Below are 23,245 nucleotides of genomic sequence, written 5' to 3'. Positions count from 1 at the left end.
TGTTGAGCCTTTGCCACCTCCCGTGGTTGTGCATGTGTATACTGCGATGTATTCTTTTATTCATGAGCATGTGAATCCATGCCAGACCCCATGCTGGAGAAGGAACAAGTTACTTACCTGTAACTGTTGTTCTCCAGCATGGGTCTGGCATGGATTCACATGCAAACCCTCCCACCTACCCCTCTGCGGCTCTTCACTTGGTCATACTGCCACTTGGCGTGCTACCAAATCTGAGGATGACTGCCAGAGGCGGGGCTTAGGGAGAGGGCAGTCATTGGCTGGGTGCAGTATGACCCAGAGATCAGTGATTGGTTACTACTAAGAAAGACAGATCAGAAACGAAACTGATACTGATTTATTTCTTTACCGAGGATTCCCGGCCTGACGACGGGGAATATTCATGAGCATGTGAATCCATGCCAGACCCATGCTGGAGAACAACAGTTACAGGTAAGTAACTTGGTCCTTCCTGTCAGTGAGCCTCCTTCCCTCCAATGAGGGATTTCCCCCCACCAAACCCCCATATTGGTCCTCCCTCAGGCAGCGACTCCCAAGGTCTGGATCCGATAGCAGCTGCCATTCCCTGGCCATATGGGAGGAGTTTCCTCAGAGAGGGAGTGATATTGCCAGATTCACCAGAGTGCCAACAAAGTCTCGTATTTCAGAAGGGTGAAAACTGATGTGGCGCATCCAGGATGAATCGCACAGAAGGGGTGAAAGAAAAATCTATTGCGAATGGGATTCTTGATCTTTTGGTAACTCATTTCATAAACCTTTCATTGCCCATTTCTGTTTGGCACCCCTGAAAGGAGTAGCTATCCTTCTATTGGGCTTGATTTCTGTACAATCTGATTGTTCTCATCTAATTTTCCTTTAGATGATTATTCGGCATTTGTGGGTGAAGATGATATTGAAGTGGAGATGAAGGTTCCACGGGATGCTGTGAAAGCAATCATTGGACGGCAGGGAGCCATGATAAAACAGGCAAGTTCATTTATCCCAAGGGAGTGTACAACAACTTGAAAGATGTAATTAAAAAAAAATAATTGGTTTATTGGCTGATCTGCTGCGATCTAACAACCTTACTGCTCCCCGCGCCACAGTCTCTTGAATCACATGTAGTTCAATCCCTTAAATTCAACTATCACACAAGGTCTAGTCTGAGTAGGTTGGTTTGTAATGCTCTTAGTGATTTCTATATGTGAGCACACATCGGTCTACCCAAGGAATAAGTGAAAGCCAAGGAAGAGGTGAGTGTTATGAATGACCAGGCCAGACTCCTCTGCTCTTCGATTAATATATAAAGAGATGCTCAAAAGACTGAACTTGGGAAATCTGGTTCGCAGAATTTGACAGATAAGAAAAAGATACAAATAACAGAAAAATGTTCTCAAAACCATGGCACTCACACTGGTTGTGATGCCATTTCACTTCCCAGTGGTACTGTGTGGTACCCAGGTGTTCCCAAACCCTCAGTCTCACTGGCGATTACAGGTTTCATGGAAGGTCCCAAACTGTGTTCCCCCCCCAAAGCTTCTCTGATGGGTCTTTCTGTCTCATACGCCAGCTGAAGGGTTAAATGTAGATTGTCCGCTGGGTTTAAGTGGAGCCAGGATTTGTCCCCTATTCCAAAAATTCTTGTTGCCCTAGCATCTGGTTTACCTCCTTGCTAAAAGATTGGAGCTTCCCACCCTTGGTCATCCTGACTACTCATCTTCTGGCATCTTTGCTTGTGTATAGTTCCTCCTACTGTCTTTTCAGCCTGCCTTCAGCCAACTCGACGTCTTTCATGCCCGTTTTGTCTGGCTGCGAATGCCCTCCTCCTTCTTTTATTACTTTTGTTGTTACTACCACCTTTTCTGCCTTCTGCCCTATTGTCGCCAGGCCCTCCTTAACTGTCTCACTGCATACTGCAACCCACACTAGCTGATTCCTAGGTTTTATAGTGCTTTCCATGTTGACTTTCAGCATATATGCACCTGCATCTGATAACTGAGACTGGTTGTTGCTCTATATCTGATAATGGTTGCCCATTATCTGTTGAAGGTGCTCTTTGGCTCCGTTAATTCCCAAGTGTGTTTACCAAGGTATATTGACTCTTATGTCTGTCACACGTGCCCCTCCAAAGGATTCACATCTTCCCTCATCAGGCTAACTAGCTAATGTCTTTTACTCCTTCCTGCTTTAAGGATTCAGTCAATTGTGTCCTCCAACTGGCTTATGCACTGGGTCTCACTGTAAAACAAGAGAAATGTACCTTGACCTCTACCCAGAGAATCCAATATAATATAGCTTTATCTGGGACTGCAAAGTGGGGAAGGTCTTCCCAACTGTGGAAGAGGATTCAAGATCTGCACTCCACCTGTGTAGAGTTACTGAACAACAGGTAGCCTTTGGCATTCTAATACTAAATGTATTTAATTTATATATTATCTGATAACCTTGTTGTGTCCTTGTGGCTCCATATGCCGGTCTGCACCTGAAGCATACCCAAATAAATCTAGCCACTTGTTGGTCGTGGAGCAGTCTGCTTCAATCAGAGCCTATTCCTTTGTCTGCAGAGATGCATTCCGGTCTACTATGGTGGATGGGCATGAGAAACCTCTGGTGATTTCCCCATCCCCCCCACTGCTTCCTACAAAGAGCCTGTCTATAGAGTGCTCAGTGACTGGATAGTCTACTCCGAGGTACACAACTTCTGGGATTTGGACAGGTCACTCTTTCACAACAGTTACCTGCAGCCAAAGGCGATCATCCTGACAATGCAAGCTTCATTACTCACCCGTCCACGATGGTGAGTTCTTCATATAAACGGACCACACAACTGCCTTGTTTTGATGTTTCACATGAAGAATTGAAGGAAACAAAGTACCATTTGAATGGATTGTGTCCTCCACGTATTCCTCATCTTTTGATATCTTTCCAGCTTCAGCTGCTTCGGAAAACAAAATTCTCGATTGAGGGCACTGTGTGCTGTCTGGTCGATGTCACTCAAGGGCCTCTGTTCGACTGTCATCATCATTAGTATAAGAAGCCACACGCAGCACCCGTTGGCTTCAATTCCGTTTTTCCGATCATTCGTTTTGAAGAATTACGGCATGCTTTGGTTCTTCTCTGAACTTCGTCACTAAGGTAAATTGGCTGTGGTTAGGCTCCCTTCGTTGTCTCCTTCGAAGACTTCGAAAAAAGAAAGTTCAAAGAGTCGAGAGATTCTCCTCGACGGAATAGATCTCGAACGAGAAGTCGATCGTGTCAATCTTTGTCTTCCAGAAGACAAAAAATAACGTTCCAGGTTGACTTCGACTGCTACTGATTCCTCCTCCAAGGTAATCCAATGTCCAACCAAATCCGACTCCTCCAGCCAAATGAGATGCATTTCGTAAAGAAATCACAAAAATCTTCGAAAAGATGGCCCTACCCACCTTGAAAGAAAAGATGGTCCATGCCCCTGTCGATCTGCATAAAGATGCCAATGGGAAGACGAAGGCTAAAACATGTGAACGTTCGAGTTTGAGACATAAACCGGATTTACATTGAGAACTATCTAAATCTCGATCCGTCAAGGAATTGGCGAGGGCTTCGAAAAGCAAAGAGTCCAGTCCTTCGAAGATGTTGGCAACTTCGGCAACGATATCGATCTTGACGAAGCCATTAGCGTCGGAGCCATCGACTCAAGTGTCTGACACTGTTAACCTATAAGTCGTTGATTTGTTCGAAGTTGTTGAAGCCCCCAATAACACAGGATAAGATTTTCAAACGCTTACCAAGGATGTCTTTACACATTTAATTTCACTTAAGACCATGAGCCTTCAGATGACAATACACCACCTTTTGGCTTACAATTTGGTAGCCAAATTGTCGGCTGAATGCATTTCTGATGAGTCTAGAATGAAAGACTTGTACGAAAACTTGCAGACAGCCAGTGGAGTAGAAACTTCTCCAGAATTAGATTTTGGGACGCAAGACCCTACTGGCCACGCTGACGCCTCATATAGACAACTGATGAGCAAGGCGGTAGAATTTTTGGCCTCGGGTAGGCCTGCACCACCATTTGAGCAGAATAATTTAACTGATATTTTTGATCAGGGTCCCCAGAAAGATCCAATATTACTATTTAATATTGCCCTCCAGAAAAGAGCTACATCTAATTGTGAAACACCAGAAACTGCAACGGCAGTTAACAAAAACTTCTCAAAAGATTTTAGGCAATTGAGCAGTGACCCAGAATATTTGACAAAACATCTGACACCGGAGAGCTTAGGCGTTCAAGCAGCCATGTCCACAAAGCAATCTGCATACCCTACAATCCCTCCTGATGAGGATGACAAGTAAGTGGATGCTTGGGCACGAAAAATATTTACCGGTGGAAGTATGGCGTTGAAATAAGCTAATGCTAATTAGGCCTTGTCGAAATGTACGTTTCTCCAGCATGGGGTCTGGCATGGATTCACATGCTCATGAATATTCCCTGTCGTCAGGCTGGGAATCCTCGGTAAAGAAAAAACCAGTATCAGTTTCGTTTCTGATCTGTCTTTCGTAGTAATAACCAATCACTGGTCTCTGCGTCATACTGACCACAGCCAATGACTGCCCTCTACCTAAGCACCGCCTCTGGCAGCCATCTTCAGATTTTTACCGCACGTTCATGTGTTGGGATCCTCGTGCTATTGCTCTCGAGCGTTAGTGCTATTTTTCGCGCTTTTTTCACAAAAAACTTCGATTCTTTCGGTCAAAAGAGCCTCAAGCTCCACCGATCCTACATCCGATCAACGGGGACCCGTGTCGGATTCGTCTGTGCCCCTCAAGGGTGAAGATTTCGTCGAGCTACACTTCGGAGGACTCCAGAAGCTTCTCAGGCCCGGTCTCGGAGATGGCCCAGGAGAAGGGAAGCTCGACGCCCGGAAAGCTGTTCAGGGTCTGCCCTGGATGCCAGCTGCAGAACGTCTTTAAGGAGGACGAACACTCTTTCTGCCTTTACTGCCTTCATGAGGACAAGACGCACGTGGAGAAGGACTGTGCGTTTTGCGGCAACATGTCGGAACGGACCATGAAGGACCGCCATCAACGTCTCGCCAACTGGCTGGAGGGTAAGAGCCCGTCTGGCGAGAAGAAGAAATCCGAGCGGTCTTCTAAGACCTTTGAGGGCGCCCCGGCGACCCGGGCCCAACATAAGGCCAAGCACCGCGAGTCCGCTGGCACCGGGAGCGCCGAACGGTCGGGCTCTACGGGCGCCAGGCAGGGCGCACCCTCCCCGGCACCATCAACCACGAGCCAACGCTCTGGGTCGGGTAAGAGGAAGGCCGAGCACCCGGCGAAGCTCCTGGAGAGGCCCCGGTCGAGCTCTAAGGCAGAGGAGGAGCGTGGCAGTGCCCCCTCCCTCAAGGATAAGGCGGTGAGCGCACCTAAGGTGGTGAAGGCCTTGATCCATCCGACCAAGCCCTCGGAGGGAGTCTTCTTTTGTGCCCATCGATAGGACCCCCGTGAAACCCTCCGTGGGGAAGAAGGGGGGGCAGGGCGTCGTCGTAGATTCGGCCTCAACCTCAGAAGAGGAGCTGATCGAGGTCTTAAGCCACGGCCTAGGCGTGGAAGAAGGCCAGCCCGTCGGAATGGACCCCGACGCAGGTGACGACGACAACATCGTCGAGGATACCGACGGGGCCCCTGCTCGCCCGTCGGATTCCCCTCTGCCAGCGCCGCAAGACAACTCGGCGGCCATTTTGTTGGCCATACAGTCCTTATGCTCCGAGATAAGGACGAGGCTACCGTTACCGACGGAGGAACCTCTCCCGTCGGGGGATCCAGAACCGGGACCTTCTGGTGTTCCCCCTACCAAGAAAAGAAGGATCCATCCACCACCTCCTTTTCAACCGTCGCGCCCCGTCCAGCCCTCCTCCCCGTCCACCCGAGGGGATGATACGGGGACTGACACGGCAGCGACGGGTACGGACGACGAGGCATACGACGAGGATTTTCCGTCGTCGCCTCCCACCAGGGCTTCTCCGCCCGACGAGATCGGATCTTTCCACTCCATGATCTCCAGGGCTTCCGAGCTTTTCCAACTCTGCCCTGAGGAGAAGAAAAAGGAAGGCTTCCTTTATCAGCGGCGCGAGGCCAAGAGGAAGACGGTCCTCGCAGTGCCTCTGTTGGACGACATTTGGGATGAGGGCCTTTCCCTCCTCAAGAACCCTTCCATGACGCCAGCTAGAAGAGACCGGTACGAGAAAAAGTACCGGGTCCCGGACACGGCCCCCCTATGCCTCCGGGCGCAGCCTACCCCGGATTCCGTCGTCTCCGCGGCAGCCAGGAAGAAAGCGGGGGGGGGGTGCGGCCTCCACATCTACTTCCCCGCCGGACGGCGAGGGAAAGAAATTGGATGCTATGGGACGTAGAGTCATCTCGTCGGCAGCGACGACGATTAAAGCGGCCAACGCCTTGGCTATCGTGGCCCGCTACGACAGGGAGCTCTGGTACAAGATAGCTCCCCTGCTGGATTTTCTGCCGGACGACAAGAGGGCGGAGGCCCTGGAGATCCTGCAGGAAGGTGAGGTGGCCTCGGACCACGCCATCACCGTGGCGACGGACATCGCCGACACTGGGTTCCGCCAGCTGGGCAACGGCGTTTGCCTTCGACGTCGTGGATGGCTCAAAGCTACGGACTTCCGGCAGGACGTCCAGACCAGAGTCCTGGACATGCCCTTCGACGGGAACAACCTGTTTGGGAAGACAGTGGACGATTCCCTTCAGGCCATCAAGGCGGATACTGAGACGGCCCGGGCCCTTGGAGTTCTGCAGCAACGACGGACGCCCTTTCGGAGCGGCGGGGGCAAGGGCGCCTCCAAAGGTTCCGGCGGCGGTTTCGCTTCCTACCGTCAAGCGGCCCGCTCGTCGTCGCAAGAGGCCTACAGAGGACGAGGCAAGTCTAGCGGACCCCGCCGTCGTCGCCAAGGAGGTCAAGGCGGCAAGGCCGCATCCAAGCAGGATTGAACCGGCTGTGGGGTCGGGCCCCCACCGAAGCACCCCGGTGGGAGGCCGGCTGGCGGGCTTCGTCAGCGTGTGGGAGTCCATCTCCACCGACCGTTGGGTGCTGGACGCCCTGGCCCGGGGCCACGCGCTCGAGTTTCAAAGAAGGTGCCCGCGCGTCCCCCCCGTGGCCAGGAAAGAACTTCACGTCCCTCAACTTCTCCTGGAGGTAAAGGCGATGCTCAGAAAGGGCGCCATCGAACTCGTCCCAAAGAGGCTTCGGGGCTCCGGAGTCTACTCGAGATACTTCCTCGTGAAGAAGAAGACGGGAGGATGGCGCCCCATCCTAGACCTGCGACGTCTGAACAAGTTCATCAAGGCGCAGAAGTTCCGGATGGTCACCCTCCAGCACGTCCTGGGTCAGCTGGAGGAAGGAGACTTCCTATCGTCGTTGGATTTGGAGGATGCCTACTTCCACATTCCCATCCTAAAGGGGCACCGAAAATTCCTCAGGTTCGTGGTCCAAGGGCGTCATTACCAGTTCAAAGCCCTTCCCTTCGGACTACGGTCGGCACCCAGGGTATTCACCAAGTGCCTCGCACCGGTGGCGGCGCAGCTGCGCCGCGAGGGGATTCACGTCTACCCCTACCTGGACGACTGGCTCATCCGCGCCAAGACGAGGGAGCTCGCCGTGGTCCACACGGCAAGGACCGTCCAACTCCTCACGGACCTGGGATTCTCCGTGAACTACGCCAAATCCCACCTGGTGCCCGCGCAAGTTGCACTGTTTCTGGGAGCGAGGCTCGACACAGTGTCCCTTCTGGCCTCCCCGTCGGAGGAGAGGACCAGGACCATCTTGGGCAAGGTGCAACGGATGTTGGTGGCCGACGCGGCCAAAGTGAGGTCCATCAAGTCCCTCCTCGGGATGATGTCTTCCTGCATCTACCTCATTCCCATGTGCAGGCTCCGGATGCGCCCGTTGCAAGAATTCCTGGATGCGCGCTGGATCCAGAAGACGGGCAGCTTCGAGGAAAGGATCAAGCTCGACGAGAGTTTCCGACGAGCGATACGGTGGTGGGGCACCCGCGCGCATCTGACGGCGGGCATGGACTTCCAGACCCCAGCCCACCAGGAGACTGTGACCACGGATGCCTCCCTGGAAGGGTGGGGAGCGCACACCGAAAATCTGCACGCAAGGGGACTCTGGCTCCCGACGGAGAAGTCCCTGCATATCAACGTCCTGGAGCTCCGTGCAGTGTTTTGGGCCTTCAGGTCCTTCCTTCCGTCCCTCAAGGGCAAGGTGGTGAGGATCTTCACCGACAATACCACCACCATGTTTTACATCAGGAAACAGGGCGGAACCAGGTCCCCAGCGCTGTCCAAGGAGGCGCAGGACCTGTGGCATTGGGCCGTCGCCCAAGGGATTTTTCTGGTGCCGTTTCATCTGGCAGGGATAAAAAACACCATCGCCGACTCACTCAGCAGGGAGCTGCGCTCGTGCCACGAGTGGGAACTACGGCAGGATCTGGTGGATCGCCTCTTCCGACGGTGGGGCACACCCCAGATCGACCTGTTCGCGACGACGACGAACACCAAGTGCCGGAGGTTCGCCAGCAGGTTTCCCCAGACGAGGAGCATGGGCGATGCTTTCTCGTTCCCCTGGGAGGGCCTGTTCCTCTACGCGTTCCCTCCCTTGCCTCTGCTAATCCGGCTCGTCAACCAGCTCAAGAGGTCACGGTGCAGGATGATCCTCGTCGCACCTGCGTGGCCGAGGCAGATATGGTTCCCGGACCTTCTGGACTTGTCAGCGTCCCCGCCGATCAAGCTGCCGGCGGACGCGGATCTACTCTCCAGGGAAGGAGGCGCCATCCTCCACCACGACCCGAAGTCGCTGAACTTGCAGGCCTGGCTCCTGCAGCGCTAGAGTTTGGAGGATACGACATACCGGCCGATTGCAGAGAGGTTCTTGCAAAGGCCAGGGCATCCTCGACTCTTAAATGCTACGGACACAAATGGAAGAGGTTCTCTGTCTGGTGCCACGCACAGAAGATTAACCCTCTACGTATTACGGCTCCCCAAGTACTGCCGTACCTGCTGACGCTGGCCAAAGCTGGTCTGGCACACGCGTCCATCAAGATTCATCTTGCTGCAATCTCCCGATACACCAGAACCACGGGGCGGACGTCCTTGTGGTCTCATCGTCTGGTGAAAGAGTTCATGAAGGGACTGTTCAGATCGTTCCCGCCGGTGAAGGCTCCGGCCCCGGCGTGGGAGCTCAACGTGGTGCTGACCAAGCTCATGGGACCTCCGTACGAGCCTCTGCACTCGGCCCCGTTGAAGTTTCTATCGTGGAAAACAGCTTTTCTTGTGGCCATCACCTCCGCACGACGAGTGGGAGAGATCCAGGCCCTTTCCTGCAAGGCCCCGTACTTGACTTTCCACGACACGAGGGTAGTGCTCAGGACGCACCCCTCCTTCATGCCCAAGGTACCGTCGGACTTCCATCTCAACGAACCCTTGGTGTTACCTGTGTTCTTCCCGTCGCCTTCGTCGCCGGCTGAGAGGACTTTGCACTCGCTGGATGTAGCTAGAGCGCTGAAGTTCTACGTGGACCGCATGAATGGTTTTCGGAAGACGTCACAACTCTTTGTGAACTTTGGACCTGTCAATCAGGGGAAGGCTCTCTCGAAGGCTTCCATCTCCAGATGGCTCTCTGGCTGTATCATGTGCTGTCACCGGTTGGCAAACCGACCGCTGCCTGGCCGTCCGAGAGCCCATTCCACCAGAGCGATCGCAGCTACCACGGCGTTCCTATCTGGTGTGCCCCTGCTGGACATATGCAGGGCTGCTACGTGGAGGTCGACGCACACCTTCACGAAATTCTACTGCGTCAACCGGGATTCCAGGGAGGAGTCCAGGGTCGGCCAAGCAGTGCTGCGCAACCTGTTCGCCTGAGGTGAGCCTGGTGAGGAGGTAAGATGCTTAATGTTGAGTTGATGTGATGCTTAATGTTGAGCCTTTGCCACCTCCCGTGGTTGTGCATGTGTGTACTGCTATGTATTCTTTATTCATGAGCATGTGAATCCATGCCAGACCCCATGCTGGAGAAGGAACAAGTTACTTACCTGTAACTTGTTCTCCAGCATGGGTCTGGCATGGATTCACATGCGAACCCTCCCGCCTACCCCTCTGCGGCTCTTCACTTGGTCATACTGCCACTTCACGTGCTTCCAAATCTGAAGATGGCTGCCAGAGGCGGTGCTTAGGTAGAGGGCAGTCATTGGCTGTGGTCAGTATGACGCAGAGACCAGTGATTGGTTATTACTACGAAAGACAGATCAGAAACGAATCTGATACTGGTTTTTTCTTTACCGAGGATTCCCAGCCTGACGACGGGGAATATTCATGAGCATGTGAATCCATGCCAGACCCATGCTGGAGAACAACAGTTACAAGTAAGTAACTTGTTCCTTACCCCGTGGGATTGCATAGCAATGGCGACTGACAATGTCCCAGAAGAAGAAGAAAGAGACGGCTTCCTGGCTATCATCAAGGATGGTAAGGAGGCAATATGTGAATGCCTCCAGTCGGGTCTGGATGCTGCAGATCGTGTTAGCAGATCATGGCGACTAGTACCATGCTGCGCAGGTTTCCGTGGTGTAAGACCAGATTTGCAATGGATGTACAATCTAGACTCCTCATTATGCCTTTTGACAGCTCGAGGCTGTTGGCAGCAAGGCTGATTAAAGTCTGGAAAAGCTGCTGACCTCGAAAGCGGCAGCTAAGTCTCTCAGTGGCACTATTATTAGACCGCCTCAACAGTCCTACCCCAGTGCATCATCTTAGAGGGGTAAGTCCTTTAGATTCTACTATTCAGTTGGAAGAGGGAGAGTACAGGCCAGTCCTAGAGGCCAAAGAAGATTCCCTTGTGGTGGACAAGGGAAAGGTACTAAATCAGCCCAAGCAACCAACTTTGCCCTCAGCCGCTGCTTCAGCTGCCTCAAAACCTCTGAGGCCTTAGCCCACAAGACCGCAGTGGGAGCCAGGCTTTCTGCATCTGCAAAAACGGCGGGGCATTACTTCAGATGCTTGGGTGCTGGAAACAGTAGCCCAGGGTTACTGCCATCCTTTTCTAAAAAGGCCTCTGGATCATCCACCGGGGAACAGCTTTCAAAATTTCAGATCCGGTCCTTGTGCTGGAAATTTTGACCCTGCTAGAGAAAGGAACCTGTGGCGGAGAGCAACAAGGGTTACTAGTCCCTGTACTTTCCCAAAAAAGAACGCAGTAATGAGACCCATCTTGGACGTAAGAAACTTAAACAAGTTAATCGGGAAGGACAAGTTCAAGATGGTTGCCCTTTCTCAGATCCTTCAGGCCCTCAACTCAAAGACTGGATGGTGTCATTGGACCTTCATGATGCTTACTTTCATGTACCTATCCATCACAAGCACAAAGTACCTGACGTTCGCGGTTGTCGGCTCTCATTATCAAATTTCGAGTTCTGCCATTTGGGCTGACTTCCGGCCCAAGGGTTTTCACCAAGTTGATGGCGGTGGCGCAGCGAGTCTCGGGAGTGGGGTTTCACGTTTACCCCTACCTGGACCATTGGCTGATTGACGACAGTTCTCCTGAACAGGTCTTAAAAGACCTCAGTATCACCTGCCACTCCCTTCACATACTGGTCTTCTCCCTCAAGAAGTCCCACATGATGCAGTCACAAAGACTCCAATTTATCAGAGCAGTCCTGGATGCAACCTCGGGGAAAGTCTCGCCACCCGAGGTGAGGGCTCAACACATTCTGCAGATAGTCATTAAATTCGAGTGCCCAGCGTCTCCTGGTCTTTGATTCTTTGAGATTGCTCGGCCTCACAGCATCCTGAATTTTCCAGGGTGGCAGAGTGGGCTGTCAGGACGCAGTGTTACTAATTCTCAGACAGGATGTCGGACCGAATTCTGGTTCCAAGCAGAGTTGCCCAGGATCTCTTGTGGTGGGCCTGCGAGTACAATATTCTGAAGGGAGAACCTTTTTGGCAACCATGGGCGGAGATAACCGTAGTGACTGACTCCTCACTCACGAGGTGGAGAGCCCACGTCAACGATCTGACAGCAGTAGTTGGTCTCCATTGGAGTCCAAACTACACATCAACCTTTTGGAGCTGAGGGCAATTGGACTCCGGCTAGGGCCTGTCTGCCATCAGTACGGGAAAAGAATGTCCTGATAATGACGGACAACACAGTGGCCACGAGAAAAGGTGTAGGCCCGGGTCCCTACCACTGTGCATAGAGGCAATGCAGCTCTGGTTCTGGACAATTCAAGGAGTCTCCCTATTGGCAGTACACCTAGCCGTAGAGTAGAACCCATCGGGGGACGCTCTGAGCTCCCAAGTACTTCAGGAGATCTTCACACTTTGAGGAACCCCTCAAGTTGATCTGTTTGCGACCAGTGTCAACCGCAAGTGCGAGCTGTTCTGCTCCAGGGAATTTTCCCTAAAAGCTCTATGGGACGCGTTTGTAGTGGACTGGGAATTTCCACTCCTACGCGTCCCCTCCAGTCCCTGTCATTCCTCACGCGATCCAGGAGGTTGAGAAAGTTCGGACAATCCATGATCCTAATTGCCCTGGAATGGGTCAAGAGGACGTGGTACCCGGACCTTTTGGACATGTCAGTCTGCCCTCCAATAAGTCTTCCACAAAGAGAGGACCTTATCTCCAGAGAGGAGGGTCGGGTTTTCCATCCAGAGGTCAAGACACTCAAACTTCACACATTGTGGCCTATGAGCCATTCTATTGTGTAGTCCCTCCACCTCACTATGGTCCTTTATGGCCCCAACCAATGAGGTGACAGGGTTTAAGCTCTGCCCTAGTCACCATCTTCAGATTTTGAAACATAGAAACTACAGTATGATGGGTGCGGAGTGTAGGAGCAGCCTCTCAGGGGAGGTTGGAGGGTGCATGTGACTCTATGAAAGATACCAATGCTGGAGAAATACAGTTACAGGTAAGTAATTAAGATGGCGCTCTCCCTCTGGTGGAGTGTGCTGAAGGCGGTCTGGAGAGGGGGTCGCCCTTCATATGCCTTAAGATCATCCATTTCTGATGCTTGTTAATCTGCTTAGAATCACATGCTGTGCATATAGTCCGACATCCAGTGGTAACCGCAGAGTATTGCATCTTGTCTTTAGGGGACGTCTGCATAGGCGTGTCTAACACTATCCCTATCGTGACGTGTAGTATACCCAAAATCCCTCACGCGCTGAGGTCCCTTAGATTGTTTTTTTCCGCCCAGATAACTGGTCGCCCTATAGCAGAGCTCTTACAAAAGACATTGTTTATCTTCTACCGACTTCTTGGTTATTTCCCGTGATGTCACTTCGGTCACAAGAACATCTTCGACGAATACTGCCGGGGATTTGTATGCAGCTTTGGATTTCGGCGCCTAAGATCCAGTGGCCGGATTTTCCATGTGGTCGGGCCTTCTGGCCGACCTGTACAGTAGGGAGAGTGAAGTCGGGTGGCCATATTGTCGGTATGTCTTTCCTCCTTCCCCTCTTTACCCTTTTGGTCTGGTCATCTTTCCCTTTAGCTATGGAAAGGACTCCTTTTAGATTCTGCCCTAAGTGTAGGGTAAGATATCCTTCGAAGGACGAACCTATGACGTGCAACGCTGTCTCCCCCTAGAGCATCACATAAAGCGGTATGCGGCCTGCAAACTCCTTCGGCCTAAGACCCTTAAGGAGCGCCGTGTAAAGCGGTGGGCTGCGTACGGTATGTCGCGGGTGGAACCCCCACATCTACCGAGAGTGACTGAGGCACCTCGGATGACCAAACATCCGCTGCAGATGTTATAGACCTCGAGGCGGACATTTCTAGGTACGCCACGCCCGTCCCTGACCCTTTAAGGCCTGTCCCTGGTCTCGCTACAGGGACAACACCCAGCGACAGGGGCTCACAAACGCATTACAATAAGACCACCCCTACACAGTTTTCGATGTCTTCGTCGGAAAAAGGTGAATTCGCTGACAGGGCCGCCGAAAATTTCAACGCTTTCCTCGGATCGCTCAGATCCAAAACCTTCCCTGCATCCGCAGCAGCGACTTGCGACTGGGCAACCAAAATTAAGTAAGGGCGCTACTCCTAAAACTTCACACGTTGAAGCGTGGAAATCCGACGGTCCCAAAGGCCGCGGTAGGCCCGTAAACTACTACTAGGCCTCTACCTGAAAAACCAACTGCTAGGCCCTCTAGCGCCGCGGAAGGTAATACACCTATCGATAGACCATCGGACCAACTGTCGCATGGCGATTATCGAAGACCGCATTGAAAGAATTACGGCAGCGGTGGGTCTTACCCCAGTTCCGCTTAAAGTCATGGGACAAGCCGCGGAAAAATCTTCAGATGCAGTTTGGGATCCCGATTCTTACGATATGTATGAATATAGTCCAGAGAATCTTTCCGACACCCTAAGAGACTCTTTTCGGCGCCGTAGGACAGAAAATGAGGTTTTCCACTCGTAGGACCGCCTGGGTTCTCTAAATGGACTAGAGAGAAATTCGAAGGGTGTATGGCTCGGCTGGAGAAGATTATCAGCTTTTCTGATCATCCATCCCCAAAAAGGTCTCGGGTAGAGCCTAACCTCCATTTTCCATTTCATTTTCAAGAAGATCAGTCTTCTGTCCCCGTCCAGCAGGAAGACATTGTCCACATGGACACATATAGGGACATTTATAATGAAGAGGAAGAAGCTTCATTTCTGCAGAATTATGAGGAGGAACAGCAGGCCATCAGACAACTGGGAAGAAACCCAGCAGGAAGGAACAGACCCATGGACACAGCAAAATCAGGACACTGATGTTTTGTGCCTATATTCTCCTCCGGCTCGCCAGGTCTCACCTGTAGATGACCAAATGGCCTTCAACTCCATGTTGAAAAAAGCAGTGGAACACTTTCGAATCTCCACTCAAGAGGCTGTGCCTGAGCAGGATTTTGTAGAGGATATACTTAAGGAGAAGGCTCAATCTAGCCAAGCCATCCCCCTCTTTAATTCTATCAAGAGAAGGTTGGATTCCTCATTGGTATCACCAGCTCAAACTCGGGCAGTGAACCCAAGAGTGGAAAAACTATTTTGCCCTTCCCCTTCCGACCCTCTATACATCAGAGGGCATGCCATCCCAGTTTCATTGGTAGTGACTACCACCCGAAAAAGGGCAGGGGTACCCCTTGCCACGGGGGAAGCACCTCCGGAGAAGGAATCCAAAAGACTGTATGCTCTAGGCAAACTAGTCACTTTGGCTGCCGCATACACTACGTGGATTGCTAATAATACCACACTATTGGCAAGCTATGCTGACGTTCAGTGGAACCTGCTCCAGGAAAGCCTCGAAGAGGTTCCTGAACCCACCAAATCCAAGCTTCTCTCAATTGTAATCGAGGGAAGACAAGTTAATCAGCATGTGATCAAAAACACCCTGGACACGGCGGAAACAGCAGGCAGGTGTCTGGCCGAAGGGACCCTACTTAAAAGACACGCTTGGCTGCGTACTTCAGGTTTTAAACCGGAAACACAAGCCTCTCTCATCAATGAGCCCATTGAGGAATCTAACCTCTTCGGGAAAGCCGTGGATGAGTCCTTGGAAACAGCTAAAAAAGAGCATGACACTCTTAAGTCCCTGCAACAGATCACACAGAAACCCCCCCCCCCCCCCCCAGAGAGGTAATAGCTCTCGCCGGTCCTTTCGAGGGCAAGCCCTTGCTGGTCAAAACTATGGCATGGGGAACTTCAACACAGGACAAACTTCAGGAAGCCCTGCATACTACCCTTCAAGCGGTCAGAAACGCGGCAGAGGTAGAGGCCCCAATCCCAGAGGAGCCGCAGCCTCTGGTCAGAAATGACCCCCAGATCCAGGTCCCCTCCCATGTCACCCCGGTCGGGGGGCGATTAACATCTTTCCTCATGGCATGGGAGGGGATAACTTCAGACCAGTGGGTCATAAAGACGGTCGACACGGGTACTGTGTGCAATTTGTCCGACCTCCACAATTCAGACCGCCGCGCTCACTGCGCTTTTCACCGGACCATCTGGAGATCCTGAATCAAGAGGTGGAAGCACTGCTGGGAAAGGACGCCATAGAAGCCGTTCCTATTCTTCAGGTAAACAAGGGTATTTATTCAGTGTACTTCCTTGTACCCCAAAAAGGACCTCACCATGCGCCCTGTTCTAGACCTGCGCCCAGCGAAGTTAATAAAACCCCAGAGGTTTTGCATGGTGACCCTACAGGAGGTGATCCCATTGCTGAAACAGGGGGACTACATGGCAACATTGGACATGAAAGATGCATACTTTCATATTTCAATGTTGCCAGCGCACAGGACATATCTAGGGTTCATGATAGAGGACAGAGGATAGAGGACAGGCATTACCAATCCAACGTACGCTCCTTCGGCATCGCCTCAGTGCCAAGGTTGTTTACCAAAGTCCTGGCAGTGGCTGCAGCACACCTGTGCAGACTGTCGGTCCCAGTTTACCCTTACCTCGACGACTGACTCATTCGACGCATGTTTTTCGAACACCCAACAAACAGTAGATCTTCTCTTCTGTCTGTTTCTCAATCGACGAAAAGAAATCCAGTCTAGTCCTCAGTCAAACAAAACAATTTCTGGGAGCTCTAATTCGGACGGAAGACGGTCTCGTCTTCCCCTCCAACGAGAGGGTTCAGAACATGCTTTTTCAGATCCCTCAATATGTGGCCAGTCGGGAGGTGACGGTGCGCAAGGCCATGCGCTTGCTAGGAATGATGGCGTCATGCATATACTAGGTTCACCACGCGCAGCTGCGCATGCGTCCCATGCAAGAGTGGCTCAACAGCCAGTGGTGTCAGGCCAGCGGACAATGGGAAGATCTAGTAGTTGTCTCGCCAGCCCTCGTTCTCTCCCTGCAGTGGTCAAGAGAAAACCTCTTGAAGGGGAAGACCTTCACCACTGCTGCAGTGGAAGCCACTCTCACTACAGATGCATCTCTCATGGGGTGGGGCCCTCACCTGCTTTAGCAGACAGCGCACAGAGTGTGGTTCCCTCAAGTAGCGTCCAACCATATAAACTTACTGGAGCTATTAGCGGTGTTCAAGGCTTTCAGGTGCAACTACAAGGGAAGACTGGGCTGATTCTAACTGACAGCACTACAGCCATGTATTACTTGAACAAACAGGGGGGCACTCACTCTCCAGGGCTATCCAAGCTGTCCCAAAACATTTGGATATGGGCTCTCAAACACAAGATGTTTCTGTTGTCTCAACATGTTCCAGGGGAACTCAATCTTCTGGCAGACGTGCTGAGCAGAGATTTCCCTCTGAAGACATCATGTCCAACGTCTTCGCAGAATGGGGTTTCCCAGAGATCGACCTGTTCCCTACTCAGGAGAACGCCCAATGCAAGACTACGCCTCCAGATACCCCCAGAACCGATCCAAGGGGAACAGTCTCTGGATAACATGGTCAGGGAAATGTCTATGCTCCCCTTCCCCCCCAACCCCCTGACTCCCCTTCTCAGCAAGGTGGTGCGCAAGATGCACCAGGAACCAGTTACCATGATACTGGTGGCCCCCATGTGGGCCCGCCAAACCTGGTTCGCTCGCCTGATGGAAATGTCCCTCTCCCCACCAGTGAAACTACCCTGCCCGTACAGCATGTTGTCCCAGGACAGGGGGAGACCCTACAGCTGTGCCCACAAACTCTGAATTTAGTAGCTTGGCTCCTGAGGTCATAGAGTTTGGACACCTACAGCTGCCACAGAGGTGCATGGACATACTCGGGGAAGCTAGGAAACCGAACACACGTTATTGCTATGCCAGCAAATGGAAACGTTTTGTCATCTGGTGCAATTACAAGGGCGTCCATCCCATTGATTGCTCACCCACACACATTGTGATGTACTTAACCCATCTGTTGGACACTGGGTTAGTCTTCAATTCCCTAAAGGTTCATCTGGATGCTCTGTCAGCCTACACCAAATCACAACAAAGTGTTATGTTCTGTTACTTTGCAGTTATATAGCGCCTTATATACCATTGGTATGGTCTGAAGGCGCTGGTAGGTTGAACGCTCTTGGGAACCAAAGTTCAGGTCAGTAGAGGGAGTAGAAGGAGTCAAAACGTGCTTGTGAGCACTGGGTATGTGTGCAGCTCATGCGGTATTCGTGTAATAGCTGCTTCATAGCGGAAGGTGTGGTGATGGAGAGATCAGGTGTATTTGTTCGCTCTGGCAGGATTTATCCAGACCGGATGTGGCTGCGTTAGGCCTGAGGAGAACGCCTGGCTGGGGGGGAGGGGTGTAACCACCAGTGTTTACTTAGAATGATGTGGAGTGAGCGGCGGATGTTGCTATGAGAACAGATATACCGAATGGTGTCATAGTATCTCTGTGTTCTATTTGAGTGGTGATGTAAAGGCGAGAGTAAGCGTGGTTGTGTGATATGATGAGTTGTATGCTCTTTCAAATGTTCTCTTCATTGCAAATCATATTATATAGGTCACGCAACTCTATGCGCTCCAGTCCGTTCCATGCACTCCTATCCACTCTATGCACCCCAGTCTGCTCGATACACTCTGGTCTGCTCCGCGCACTCATGGATTCTAGCCCGCCCCTACGCGCTCGTCCTCTCCCCACACTCATCCACTTTAAGCATTCGTGCTTTTCACACATTCAACAGCAATATCCCGTTCTATCTAATTATCTCTTCACTCATCTCTGTACACTCATCCGCTCCGAGCACTGGTCCGCTCCACGCACTGGTCCGCTCTGAGCACTCCTGCGTTCTACTTGCTCGTCCGCTCAACAACCCAGCCATTCTACACACTCATCCGCACAACATGTTCATTCATTCTATACACTCACACATTTGCATTCTTCCACTCAGCGCATTCATCTATTCCATCTGCTTCATCCATTCTAACCATTTCATCCACGCTATTCACTTTGTTCACTCCTCATGCATTCTGTCAATTTCAGGAGTTAAAATCTCTTTACTGTTTCCGTATAATTTAGTCTTATTAACCATTTCACTGCTTTGATCTATTTTATTCGTTAATTAGCTGTCAATTTCTCGCATCAGGTAGTTTGTTGAGTTTGGTGTCATTGAGTTGCTGTTAGACTGTTTGGGTTAGTTTGGTATGGCTTGGGTTTTAGGGGAAGAGCCAGGTTTTCAGCAGTTTGCGGAAATACGTTAAATCCTCAGTTAGGCGGATGTGGGGTGTGAGTGAGTTCCATAGCGTGGGGGCTAAGGCTGAGAATGATGATCCGCCTAACCTGACTGAGTTTGTCTTCGGTATGACTAGGAGGCCGGCTGTGCTTGATCTTAGGGTGCGGGCGGGGTGATAGGGTTTTAGTTTGTTTTGAAGATATTGAGGTCCGGTTTGATGCAGTGCTCGATGAGAGATGCATAAGGTTTTGAAGGTCACCCTTCGGGCTACTGGAAGCCAGTGCAGTGTCTTAAGGGCTGGGGAGATGTGGTCTCTCGGGCCGAGCGCAAGTAGCAATTTGGCTGCCGCGTTGTGTGCCCTTTGAAGTTTATTCAGTTGGTACGCATGGACTCCGAGGTATAGGGGGTTGGCGTAGTCCAGTCTAGATATAACTATTGATTGGACCGCGGAGAGTCTTTTGGGAAAGGAGAGATATGGAAAGATGCGCCTGAGGGTTTTAAGGTGGTAGTGACAGGACTTTGAGACGACGTTGACTTGACGCGAGAGTGTTAGGTCAGAGTCAAAGGTGCATCCAAGATTTTTCACTGATTTGGAGGGGGTCGGTGAGTTGGCCATGGTAGTGGGTGCGGAAGAAGTTCGGCGTTGCCACATACCATGATTTCTGTTTTGGAGGGGTTTAACAGGAGGTGGCTTTGGGTCATCCAGAGTTCTATGTCAAGGAGGCAGGAGACCAGGTCAGGTCGGGAGTTGGGATTTGAGTTCAGGAGTTTTAGAATTAGTTGAGTTGTGTCGGCGTAGTTGTAGCATAGGATGTTGTGTGAACAGATTATTGGAGGGAGGGTGATCAAGTAGAGATTGAACAGGAGGGCGGATAGGCAAGCTCCTTGTGGGACTCCTGTGTCGACTGGTCGGGCTTGGGAGGTATAGGTGGAGAGTATCGTTATTTGGTACCTGTCTTTGAGGAGTGAAGCTATCCATTTAAGAGCCGTTCCACGAATTCCTAGGAAGTGGAGGCGGTCTAGGAGGATTGAGTGATTGTGTCAAAGGTGGCGGATGAGATAGGCTTCATTAGCAATTGGGGCGAAGTCGTCAGAGAACCAGGTTTCAGTGACGAAAACCAGGTCTGGTTTGTCAGAGGTGAGGCGGTCAAAGATGCAGGGTCTGTTTTTTGCTACGGATCGGGCATTAAATAGGATGCAGTTCACATCGGTAGGCGAGGTTGGTCTCGGAGCTGGAGCGGAAGGGGGTGGTGGCGGAGAGAGTGGAGACTGGGGCGGGAGAGGGGTATGGTGGGCGATGCTTGATGGGAATAGTGGGCGAGCAGAAAAATTGGCGGGCTCCGGGTGGGATTGGGTGGCTGCGTGTGTTAGGGTGATCGGGTTTGGTTCGGGGGGATCCGAAGGTGGGGTGTGGCCGGTTGGGAGTTTCAGTTGCAGTTGATGAGAAATCGAAGGAGAGGGGTTTCAGGAAGGGTGAACGCCGGGGGGGGAAGGAGGTGATTGCGAGAATGAGGTGGTGGGACGAGATAGGGGAGGTGACTAGTGCTGAGAGATTGAGGGTGACAGGTATGCTTCCTCTCTCATTTCTTTGTTGCGATTGGAGTGTGTGAGAGAGGGAAGGGGGGGGGTCAGACGGGGAGAGGGATGCAGCTTTGGTTCTTGCTAGGGCTAGGCGTGCAGTTTTTAAGGAGAGGAAAAGGGGTGGTCGGGGGGGAGGTGGCGGGGGTTTGTGTGCAAGGCAGGGGGTGGATGATTGCCAGGCGTGGTGTGCCTGTTATGATGGTGACGGTAGCGGGCATGGTTAACATTGGCTGGTCGGTGGTGGGGTTTGGGGAAGGAGTGGTCTTAGGGTGGTTGGCTTGACATCGTGCCCCTCTGGCTTGGTGTTTGAAGAGGGAAATGGTAGGGAGGGCAAAGGGGGGGGTGGGATGCTTTGGGCACGGGGGACCGGAGGGAGGGCAGATCGGGAAGTGGGGGCAGTCCACGGTGGTTGTGTCCGACCAACTCTGGTGGAGTGGATGTGCTTGGTACAAGGTTTTAGGTGGAATTCAGGAGGGCTTTCTAATTGTAATTCTAAGTTTAGTGGGGTGCACGCTTTATGCACACTTAGGTTCTATTTGCACAGAGATATTAGACTGTTAGGTGCACTTCTAGGTTCGACTGTACAAAGAGGTGATATTAGGCTATTAGGTACGACTGTACATGGAGGTGATATTAGGCTATTAGGTAGAATTCTAAATTCATTTGTACACAGAGATGGTATTAGGTCTACCTTTAGAGGGTAATAGACTATTAGGCACACTTCTCTCAATTCGACTTTATACAGGGAGGGTATTCGGTATGATTCTAAAGTTAACTTTGTACAGCGCGGTTATTAGGGAGATTAGTCGATTCACCAGGGACAATATTAGACTAATAGGATATTGAGCACACTTCCAAGATCAACCTCGGCAGAGAGGCTGTTGGGCGCTCTTCTAATAGGGTATTGAGCGCACTCCTAAGATCAGCTTCTGCAGAGAGGCTGTTGGGCGCTCTTGTACATTTAACTTTCCCTCAGAGGCTATTGGACACACTTCTAAATTCAACTTTCACAGAGATTCTATTGGGCAGACTTTCAAATCCAACTTTCCAGAGTCTATTGAGCGCACTTCTAATTCAATTTCTAGATGCACTTCTAGATTTGACTTTCACATCCAGTCTATTGAGCACACTTCTAAATTTAGCTTCTAAATGTATTTCTAGATTCAACTTTTCACGGAGGGGCTATTGGGCACATTTCTAAATACAACTTTCCATGGCGGCTATTGGGTACTTTAATAGAGGTTATTGGGTACTCTTCGAAGTTCAACTTTCACAGGGGGGGCAATTGGGACATCTCTAGATTCACAGAAGGGTTGTTGGGCACATTTCTAAATTCAACTTCTAGATGCACTTCTAGATCCAACTTTCACCTAGAAGCTATTGGGCACACTTCTAATTCAATTTATAGTACACTTCTAGATTCAACTTCTACGGTGAGTCTACGGGTGACCTGTTAATTCAACTTCTAATGCACTTCTAACTTCAACTTTCACAGAGAGGCTATTGGGCACACTTGTAAATTCAACTTTCTACTCAGAGGCTATTGGGCACACTTCTAAATGCAACTTTCACAGAGATAGGCTATTGGGCACACTTCTAAATTCAACTTTCCACTCAGAGGCTATTGGGCACACTTCTAAATGCAACTTTCACAGAGAGGGAGTTGGGCACGCTTCTAGATGCAACTTTTCACAGAGAGAGGCTATTGGGCTTACTTCTAAATGCGACTTTCACAGAGGGTTTTGGACCCACTTCTAAATGCAACTTTTCACAGAGATAGGCTATTGGGCACACTTCTAAATGCAACTTTTCACAGAGATAGGCTATTGGGCGTACTTCTAAATGCGACTTTCACGGAGGGAGTTGGGCCCACTTCTAAATGCAACTTTTCAGTGATATGCTATTGGGCACACTTCTAAATGCAACTTTTCACAGAGATAGGTTATTGGGCACACTTCTAAATGCGGCTTTCAGGGGTATAGGACAGAGTTTCTAAGTGCAATTATGTCACAGATAAAACAGGTTTACAATTGTGAGGCTTCATTAGTTGAGTGGTGAGGTGATTGCCCTGTCCACACTTACTTATTGTCGGCTTCTTGCTTCTCCTGCGGATACCTGCAGATACGATCTGGAGTCGTCTCTGAGGGAGTCGTCCTTTGCCTCAGGTCCTTAGCCGATGGGCTGCCGGGCAGAGAGCTGCCCTGGGAGAACTGGTAATGGAGGGGAACCTTTTGTCTGGACCAATCATGGGAGGTGGGCAGGCTAGGGAGGCGGGAATCAGGAAACCAGGGGTCGGGAAGGGGAGAGGGTGTACGCGGGCCTGGGGGGCACTAAGAAGGAAAAAATACACACAAAGGAGGCGGTGGAAGATACCGGTGATTAAAGCCTTTATGGAAGGGGTTAAGAGGATTTATCCTCCCATTTCTCACCCAGCTCCTGGATGGGACCTAAATGTGGTTTTGACCAGGCTCATGGGAGCTCCCTTTGAGCCTATACATAAAGCAAGTCTGAAAGA

The 23,245-nt window shown here is 51.2% G+C and overlaps 1 protein-coding gene across 6 annotated transcripts in view; it reads left to right on the top strand.

Moving 5' to 3' along the window:
• Positions 1-23,245, top strand: part of TDRKH (tudor and KH domain containing) — a 2,163,439-nt gene that overhangs the window by 304,698 nt on the left and 1,835,496 nt on the right. For all 6 annotated transcript variants that reach the window (XM_069650772.1, XM_069650762.1, XM_069650739.1 and 3 more), the window contains one exon: positions 878-984. In XM_069650772.1, coding sequence (XP_069506873.1) covers positions 878-984 — 107 coding nt within the window. The remainder of the gene's footprint in view (positions 1-877; positions 985-23,245) is intronic.

This window comes from Ambystoma mexicanum, chromosome 1p (genome assembly GCF_040938575.1).
Source record: "Ambystoma mexicanum isolate Mex_15411 chromosome 1p, UKY_AmexF1_1, whole genome shotgun sequence".
In the NCBI taxonomy this organism is placed as follows: domain Eukaryota; kingdom Metazoa; phylum Chordata; class Amphibia; order Caudata; family Ambystomatidae; genus Ambystoma; species Ambystoma mexicanum.
The sequence above is the reverse complement of the archived record's forward strand: the minus strand, read 5'-3'. Positions and strand labels throughout refer to the sequence as shown.